We start from the raw sequence: 9,762 nt of genomic DNA, 5'->3' as shown, positions 1-9,762 counted from the left end.
ATTAGCTTCTCATTTATGATAAAATAACATTTTTTTCAAAATGTTGACATTTTCAAGAAGTTAAAAAAAAGTCTTCCCATTAATAAGTTTATAGAAAAAAATAAAAAAGAAACTTCTTAAACCCTGAAAAGCAGTAGGCTCTAATTTTGTGAATCACAAGTGCTAATAATCCATTTTCTGACTGATCTAGAATATCCAGTTCATATTCAAATTTAAGCCATCAACTGTATTTTCTTTTTCCAAACTCAGTTTCTACTCAGCTTCAATTCAATGCATAAATTTGTCTTTTTATAAACTCTTGAAATACAACTGAAACAATTTTCATCATTGCTTTTTTTCATAAAATAATCAATCATCTAAAAATGGTTTTGATTGAAATGACAAAAACAGCCTCTGATACATAATTAGAACATCTAATACATTTTGATTAGGAACTTGCTCAACATTCATGCCAGTTTCAGATACTGAGAAATAAATTGATTTTAGTAAAAATATGTTTTTACAAAATGCTTACACATGGTTGTTTTAGAACATAGAGTACTTGAAGTTTTGATCTCTTGGTTTTGCAAATCCATAATCCATAGTTCATCTTATGTGAAAAGCATGTATATATACTTTTAAAGACTTTGATTGAAGTTAAGGATAACCTTATAGTTTTAAAATATCTAATGAGCATATTTCAGCTAAAAAGAAAAATTTAGGTTTTTGTTAGGGAAAATTTCAAATATATACAAAAGTAGAGAGAATACTGTAATGAACCCTCATATCCCCATTATACAGCCCCAACAATGATCCACTTGTAGCCAATTTGTTTCATCTGTGTCCCCATCCACTCTCCACTTCCGGCCCAGACTTGGTTATTTTTAAAGAATCCCATATATCATATTCGTTTGTAAATATTCAGTATGTATTACTAACAATAAGAACACTTTTAAAAAATAACCACAATGCTACTATCACACATTTTCTTTCTTTTTCTTTTGAGATGGAGTCTCACTCTGTCTCACAGGCTGGAGTGCAGTGGCGTGATCTCGGCTCACTGCAACTTCCGCCTCCTGGGTTCAAGCGATTCTCCCATCTCAGCCTCCTGAGTAGCTGGGATTACAGGCGCCCGCCACCCCCTGGGCTAAATTTTGTATTTTTAATACAGACAGGGTTTCGCCATATTGGCCAGGCTGGTCTCAAACTCCTGACTTCAGGTGATCTGCCCGCCTTGGCCTCCCAAAGTGCTGGGATGACAGGTGCGAACCACTGCACCCAGCCCTTTCTTTTTTAAAATAGAGACAGAACCTCACTAGGTTGCCGTGGCTGGTCTCAAACTCCTGGGCTCAAGATATCATCTTGCCTCAGCCTCCCAAAGTGCTGGATTACAGTGTGAGCCACTGCACCTAGCCACACATTTTAAAAGTTAACAATTCCTTAGATTTATCAAACATCCAGCTCAATTTTCCTGATTCAAAAAATAGAATTTTAAGATGACAAATCAATGAGGAAGTCAACATTAAATTAAAAACCATTGCGGCCGAGCACGGTGGCTCACACCTGTAATCCCAACACTTTGGGAGGCTGAGGCAAGTGGATCACTTGAAGTCAGGAGTTCGAGACCAGCCTGGCCAACACGGTGAAACATCTCTACTAAAAATACAAAAATTAGCCAGGTGTGGTGGCAGGCGCCTGTAATCACAGCTACTCTGGAGGCTGAGGCAGGAGAATCGTTTGAGCCCGGGAGGTGGAGGTTGCAGTGTGCTGAGATTGTGGCACTGCACTCCAGCCTGAGCAACAGAGTGAGACTGTTTCAAAAAAAAAAAAATTGCAAAAGATGGACTGCCAGCATGAGGAACTCTATAGCCCTAATGAAAGTGGACTCCAGCCTGGTCAACGTGGTGAAACCCTGTCTCTACTAAAAATACAAAAATTAGCCAGGTGTGGTGGCAGGTGCCTAGACACTTCTAAGTAAACAGAAAGTAAGAGGATTTATTGCTAGCAGACACACATTACAAGAAATACTAAAGGAATCCTCAGGCTGAAACAAGATTCAAATACACATGAGACAAAAAAAAAAAAAAAAAAAAAAAAACCTCTGGTAAAGGAAAGTCTGTAATTATAAAAAAACAGTATAATTTTATAATTATATATTATATAATTGTATTTACATACAGTCATCCCTTATTATCCATGGGGGATTGGTTCCAGGACTGCCCGTATAACCAAACCAAATCCACACATACTCAAGTCCCATAGTTAGCCCTGAAAAACCCATGAGAAGTAGACCCTCTGTGTCTGCAAGACCCTGTCTCTGCAAAAATAAAAACAAAAATAAATTAGACGGGTATAGTGGCACATGCCTATAGCCCTGGCTACTTGGGAGGCTAAGGCAGGAGGATCGCTTGAGCCCAGGAGTTTAAGACTGCAGGAGCCGGCTGGGCGTGGTGGCTCACGCCTGTAATCCCAGCACTTTGGGAAGCTGAGGCGGGCAAATCACGAGGTCAGGAAATCGAGACCATCCTGGCTAACATGGTGAAATTCCATCTCTACTAAAAATACAAAAACTTAGCTGGGCGTGGTGGCACACACCTGTGGTCCTAGCTACTTGGGAGGCTGAGGCAGGAGAATCGCTTGAACTCAGGAGGTGGAGGTTGCAGTGAGCTGAGATCACGCCACTGTGCTCCAGCTTGGAAAACAGAGTGAGACTCCATCTCAAAAAAAAAAAAAAAAAAAAAAAAAAAAAAGACTGCAGGAGCCATGATTGCACCACTGTACTACAGCCTGAACAAGAGTGAGACTCCGACTCAAAAAAAAAAAAAAAAAGTAAGAAAGAAAGAAAGAAAAAAGTAACACAGGTCTCCAGGGATGGCCTTTATACATAGCTGAACAGGTTTGCAGCTGATAGAGATCTGGGCCTCAGATGGAGGTTAATTCAGGAGTCACAAACAGAAAGCTGGTTGTTGAAACCATGAGAGCAAAGAGTTGCAAGCTGGAGTTACTGGGAGCTAAGTGTCCAATTCAGAGAGACAGATGCAGCAGAATTAGAACTGGAAAACGTGGACTCCCTTTGGAAGGATGATGGTTGCTAGTGACTTCAGTGGGTACAATTTCAATGGCATTGTAGGTAAGGAAGTCAGATGCAAAAAGAAGCGGAGACAGAATAGACTGTCTACCAAGAACTTGGATGAAAGAAAAAGAGAGTAGCTATGAAGGGGGCCAGCTCCACGGCGTTTTTTGTTTGTTTTGCTTTGCTTTGCTTTTTAGGATGAGCTATTTGGGGCATGTTCATAGGCTGTGATAAGGACCTTGCCGACGGGGCAGGGAAAGCTGCTGAAGCAACAGCTGAAGAGTGGGAGTTCACAGTGAAGAGGCTGGCTCTCCCTGGGAGGAGGAGAGTCTGGAGCAATAAGGTGAGGGTGCATGGGCATGATCATGCTGTGAGCAGAGGGACCAACTGACCTTTTGTTCCAGGCTCTTTTCAAGAATGTTGGTATAGGCCGGGCGCAGTGGCTCACGCCTGTAATCCCAGCACTTTGGGAGGCCGAGGTGGGCAGATCACGAGGTCAGGAGATCGAGTTCATCCTGGGTAACGTGGTGAAACCCCGTCTCTACTAAAAATACAAAAAATTAGCCAGATGTGGTGGTGGGCGCCTGTAGTCCCAGCTATTTGGGAGGCTGAGGCAGGAGAATGGCGTGAACCCAGGAGGCAGAGCTTGCAGTGAGCCGAGATCGTGCCACTGCACCCCAGCCTGGCGACAGAGCGAGACTCCGTCTAAAAAAGAAAAAAAAAAAAAAGATTGTTGGTATAGCAGACTGCCTTGGAAGATAAAGATAGTGCCTCCCTCTGGAGCAGAGGGCAGATTTCCTCACTATCCAACATAATAAAGATAATGTCTCCCCTTGGAGAAGAACAGGTTTGCTTGCAGCCTATTATAAAAGATTCTGGTTCCCTTATCTCAGGGATTCTCAGCTGTGCTGCAAACCCATTGTGTGTGCAACACCCACCTGGGCCTCTCTGTCTCACTCTCATGGGGCTTGAGGAGTAAAGAGAAGTGACACAAACATGATGCCTATGTTGTTTGCTGCACCATGAGTAATAAAGTCCTTTGTCTCTGATCCAGTAGTCTTGTGTCTTCTACCAGCATCCACAGAACTGTGGCAGTTTCATTGGTTAGCTTGTAAGTAGAGCAAAATCTGCACAGTTCTTAACAAAAGATGACTTTGAACTTGGGGGAATGGGAAGTTGAAGGTCCCTCCTGATGGGCTGCATTTTCTCACAGGTATGGCTGGGAAAAGAGGAGGCTTGAGGAAAGAAGTAAGTTCTAGAATCATTGTTGAGCAGGATAGAAGCTGGAGCTGAGCAAGGATAAGGAAATGGCTGATGTTGAGAGCCAGCTGAGGCCAAACTTGTGTTCCCAATTCACTCTGGAATGAACTACACCTGACCCCTGACCCCTGCAGCACTCAGCCAGGCCAGGGACAGGCAGCACAGGAGAGGCAGAGGCAAGAGTGAATCCAGGTCAGAGTTTTGCTGGGCAGAAAGCCAGGAACACAAGAGAATCTGGGTTACTAATGCAGGAGTAGCTCAGATTATAACCCAGGGAGTCCTGCCTAGATAAGAAAGAAAGCTGCTGAGAGAGGGCTGGCCCACTGGGAGAAAATGGGAGGATGGAGACCCTGGAGGTCCTGTGAGGCTGAAGATGGGAGGAAGGAGAACTCCAGGTGGGTGGATAGGAGATCTTGGTGTGAGGGGAGTACTGCCATTTAAGGCATTGGAGGTGGACTTGGATTATTAACACAGATAGGGTGTTAACTCCCACACAGGAGGAGAGCACCCTCTCCCCAACCCTTAAGACTGGAGTCCTGAGGCCTGGCGCAGTGGCTCGTGCATGTAATCCCAGCAATTTGGGAGGCCAAGGTGGGCAGATCACCTGAGGTCAGGAGTTTGAGACCAGCCTGGCCAACGTGATAAAACCCCCATCCCTACTAAAAATACAAAAAAAAATAGCTGGGCATGGGGGTGCACTCCTGTAATCCCAGCTACTGGGGAGGCTGAGGCAGGAGAATCCCTTGAACCTGGGAGGTGGAGGTTGCAGTGAGCCGAGATCACGCCCCTGCACTCCAGCCTGGGTAACAGAGTAAGACTCTGTCTCAAAGAAAAAAAAAAAAAAGACTAGAGTCCCGGCAGGGAGAGGCTGGGCTGTGGTGGGGGCCAAGTTTGTAGGTTTGTAAGTGGAAAGTTGAATAAATTACTAATGAATGATTCTTCTTTTCTCCATGAAGTAGAGGGTAAGGCACTTACTGAGAGCAAGGGCTAGGAGGGGTATTTATGGGCACAGAGAGAGGGTCTGAGGAAATGTGAGAAGCCAATGATCAGGGGATAAGTAACATCTACAGGAATTTTGACAAGTAAACCCATAAAGATTGAAATGAAAGTCTTGACACCATAAATTCCAACTAGTGCCCATCTGTGGGGTAGCAAGATGAGTCTGGCTCTGCTGAGCAGTCTTGGTGTGAAGGAAAGAACTGGCCCAATGTGAGTGACCTCCAGTGACCCTGACTTGGTAGGAGAACTGAGACTGGATGGACTGAATGGCCATTCCTGACCACAGGCCCAGGCCCTGGGAGGTTTTCGGGAAGCCTTGCAATGGGACAGGTACCTGTTGCTGCACCCAGACTTCCTCGGATACATGAAGAACAGATTAGAGCAGAAAGCACGTGACACGGTAGCCTAGGTCCCTCTCATCCTTGCAGCCTGCTGACAGTTGGGAGTCTGGGGCATGTCACAGCTTTCTGAACAGTGGCCACTGGAGCACACCCATCTCACCCACCACTCACTGCCAGGGAAGTGTTCCACTTAGAGAGAGGGGTGCTGAGCTTCCCAGCCCTTTCTGATGCTGGAGCCTGCTAGACTAGGGGTCCCCAATCCCAAGCCTGGCCCGCGACCTGTTAGGAACAGGGCCTCGCAGCAGGAGGTGAGCGGCGGGCAAAGGAGCATTACCGCCTGAGTTCCGCCTCCTTCAGATCAGCCTCGGCTTTAGAGTCTCAAAGGAGCGCGAACCCTTTTGTGAACAGCGCATGCCAGGGATCTAGGTTGCAGGCTCCTTATGAGAGCATCTTAAGTCATGCCTGATGATCTGAGGTGGAACAGTTTCATCCCCAACCCCCCCACCCCCGCCCCCGTCCGTGGAAAAATTGTCTTCCAGGAAACCAGTCCCTGGTGCCAATAAGTTTGGGAACCCGTTGTGCTGAACATTTCAGGTGGTCTCTCTGACTGGCATCGTTCTGTGAAAGGAACTCAATGCGATTGAGGGGACTGGCCACCCTGGATGGTCACCAAATAAGCGCTGACTGCCTCAGCTCCCCCACGCAACCCATCACGACAGGCTCCCCACCTCACACACTTTTCACCCCTCTACCGCCAGCCCAGAGACTGAGCTGTGGGGTTTTGCTCCTCCACCCTGCCCACCCCCTCCCAGCTGTCCTGGCGTTCGCAGACTGACAGATCTGAGGGTCCTTTGGAGGGAGCCGGGCAGATCTCCTCCCGGCCGCCGCCCACCCGCCACGGAGTCTGGAGGCGGAGTGTCGGGCCCGCAGGGCGCAGAGCGCAGCCAGCGCAGCAGGTGGCGGCGTCTACCCGCGCCTAGCCAGCCCTGGACCGCGCGAGGAAAGCGCCCTGCCCAACCCGAGACTGGCGGCCTCCCGGGGCTGGGCTCTGGAGGGAGCGCAGTGGCAGGAGTGGCCGCTGCCGAAGTCCCCCGGGCAGGGGGCAGGGCCAAAGGAGCGCGCGCTCCGGGCGCCGGGGCGACACTCCAGCCCCGGGGGACCCGCCGCCCAGCTCCCGAGGGTGCGGCAGCCTCTGGCCACTCAGCCGGGCCGAGAGGGAGCTGCCGGGCGGGGAGGCGCCGCAGGCACCGGGCGGGCAGGGCAGGACGGCCCCTCCGCAAGTGCCACCCGGCCCACCCGGGCCTCTCCCTTCTGCCTGGGACGTCAGCGGACGGGAAGCTCGCGGGCCGGGGCTGTATGGGGCTCCCACGCGGGCCGTTCTTCTGGCTGCTGCTCCTGCTCACGGCTGCCTGCTCGGGGCTCCTCTTTGCCCTGTATTTCTCGGCGGTGCAGCGGTACCCGGAGCCAGCGGCCGGAGCCAGGTAGGGGCTGCCGCGCGCAGAGCGGGAGGGCGCAGGGGCGACCAGGGCGCGGGGAGGGTCCCCAGCCCAGGGCTTCTCGGCGGCCCGCAGCCCTCAGCCCAACCTCCGCGACGACCCCTCTGGGGCAGCTCTCAGCGAGGACTCGGCCGCGGCCGTTTGTCGCCAGAACCCTCTCCCAGCCTTAACCTCGCGCTGCCCGGACCCCACAGCCTTTGCCTGGGTCCAGGGAAGACCTCGCCCCTGTGCACTGGCGACCCGCCCCGGTGCCCCTTGTTGGTGAAGTCCTCCCCGGCCTGATGAGTACACTTTCTATTGTCGAAATCTGGCTGGGTCCCCGAAGCAGATAAAAACTTCCTTTTTTGTCGGGAACTCTCCCTCGGTAACGTCAGATTCTGCTTTTTGGGCAGGGGCCCAAGTCTCCGGTTTCCAACTTCGCGGGGACCCTCCGTCGGGCCGCGGCCAGTCGCCTTTTCTGCCCGCTGCGGTCTCTGTCCGCCCCGCGCCCGCTCCCTTCTCCCCGGCCTCCGCTCGCGGTGTCTGGATAAGCCCAGTGCGGGCGCGATCCGCGAAGAGGCGGGCGCCCGAGGGAACGAGGGGCGACTCCGGGCTCCATCCGCGCTCTCCTCCCCGCGCCGCCTCCTGCGCTCCACTCCCTCCTCCTCCCTGAGCACTTTCCTGGGTGTCCCACGGGGAGAACCTGCGAGCCGGCCTCTAGCAGGTGGTGGTTCCAGTGACTGAAGAAGCCGCAAAACGATTTCGCTTAGCTTGAGAAAGGCGGACCAAGCCGTGCGAAGTCTGGGTTTGGGAGGAGGGAAGGGCCCGGCAGCCTCAGGGAGAGGCCTCCAGCCCCAGCCTTTCCCTTCCTGGCGCTTTTCCATCTGCGCACCCCCTACCAACCTTGCTGGGGGCCTAACGGGATGAAAACAAAATAAGTATCTGGTCTCCACAGATGCAGTCAAAGGATACACCAAAAGTTGCAGAAGAATGTGAAACAGCTTGCCAGTGATCAGGAGTCCAGCACTCTTAGAACAAAGGGTGCTTGCCCCCCCCACGGTGACTTAACGCCTGTAGTCCCAGCACTCTGGGAGGCGGAGGTGGGAGGATTGCTTGAGGCCAGGAATTCGAGGCTGTGAGCTGTGATTGCACTACTGCATTCCAGCCTGGTTGACAGAGCGAGACCCTGTCTCAAAAGAAAAGGAATCCTTGTCACTTTTATGTAAAGATGTTTAAAACACAAAGTATCTCAATGCAAAGAAATAATACATGTTTAATATAAGCCTGGGCAACATGGCGAAACCTCATCTGTACCAAAAATACAAAACTTATCCGGGGATGGTGGTGCATGCCTGTGCTTCCATCTATCTATTCGGGGAGCTGACCAAGAAGATCCCTTGAGTCCGGGAGGTCGAGGCTGCAGTGAGCTGTGATCGCGCCACTGCACTCCAGCCTGGGCAATACAGCAAGGTCCTGTCTCAAAAAAAAAAAAAGTTCGAGGTGATGGATATGCTAATTAGCTGGTTTGATTATTACACATTACATACATGTATTGAAATATCACACTGTGGCCGGGCGCGGTGGCTCACGCCTGTAATCTCAGCATTTTGGGAGGCCGAGGCAGGCGGATCACGAGGTCAGGAGATCGAGACCATCCTGGCTAACACAGTGAAACCCCGTCTCTACTAAAAATACAAAAAATTAGCCGGGCGTGGTGGCGGGTGCCTGTAGTCCCAGCTACTCGGGAGGCTGAGGCAGGAGAATGGCGTGAACCCGGAAGGTGGAGCTTGCAGTGAGCCAAGATCATGCTACTGCACTCCAGCCTGGGCGACAGAGTGAGACTCCGTCTCAAAAAAAAAAAAAAAAAAACGAAATATCACACTGTACCCTGTACATATGTGCAAGTATGTGCCAATTAAAAATAATTTTACAAAAAGGAAGAGACCTGATCTAGCAGCTCAGCCCCACTCTGCATGTGACGTCCTGCCCCACCAACACCAAGGCCCTCTGGCTGCTCTGGACCACTGCCTATGGGGTAGCCCTGCTCCACAAGGAGCAGAAAAAAAAAAAAAAAAAAAAAAAAAGGCCTTCACCAAATGTGGTTCCTCGACCTTGGACTTCTCAGCCTCCATAACTGTAAGAAATGAATTCCTTTTCTTATAAAAGTAATCTTTTGAGGACAGTCTCACTCTGTCACCCAGGCTGGAGTACAGTGGGTCTATCTTGGCTCACTGTAACCTCCACCTCCTGAGCTAAAATGATTCTCCCACCTCAGCCTCCCGAGTAATACATTTTCTTTTTTTTGAGACAGAGTCTCCCTCTGTCACCCAGGCTGGAGTGCAGTGGCACCATCTCGGCTCACTGCAAGCTCTGCCTCCCAGGTTCATGCCATTCTCCTACCTCAGCCTCCCGAGTAGCTGGGTCTACAGGCGCCCACCACCACGCCCAGCTGATTTTTTGTACTTTTCAGTAGAGACAGGTTTTCACCGTGTTAGCCAGGATGGTCTCGATCTCCTGACCTCGTGATCCGTCCGCCTCAGCCTCCCAAAGTGCTGGGATTATAGGCATGAGCCACCATGCCCAGCCCCGAGTAATACCTTTTTTAAAAAACACAAATTAAAATTATTTCAAGGTA

At 50.4% G+C, this 9,762-nt stretch overlaps 1 protein-coding gene across 5 annotated transcripts in view; it reads left to right on the top strand.

The window, feature by feature from the left end:
- The first annotated feature begins 6,863 nt into the window (after positions 1-6,863).
- The window catches only part of ST6GALNAC2 (ST6 N-acetylgalactosaminide alpha-2,6-sialyltransferase 2), a 22,791-nt gene continuing 19,892 nt past the window's right edge, over positions 6,864-9,762 (top strand). For all 5 annotated transcript variants that reach the window (XR_008494947.2, XM_054456447.2, XM_054456446.2 and 2 more), the window contains exon 1: positions 6,864-7,133. Coding sequence is in view for 4 of the 5 variants with exons in the window: in XM_054456447.2 (XP_054312422.2) it covers positions 7,009-7,133 (125 nt within the window). In the remaining variant the exon portion in view is untranslated. The remainder of the gene's footprint in view (positions 7,134-9,762) is intronic.

Source organism: Pongo pygmaeus, chromosome 19 (genome assembly GCF_028885625.2).
Source record: "Pongo pygmaeus isolate AG05252 chromosome 19, NHGRI_mPonPyg2-v2.0_pri, whole genome shotgun sequence".
Lineage (NCBI taxonomy): Eukaryota > Metazoa > Chordata > Mammalia > Primates > Hominidae > Pongo > Pongo pygmaeus.
The sequence above is the reverse complement of the archived record's forward strand: the minus strand, read 5'-3'. Positions and strand labels throughout refer to the sequence as shown.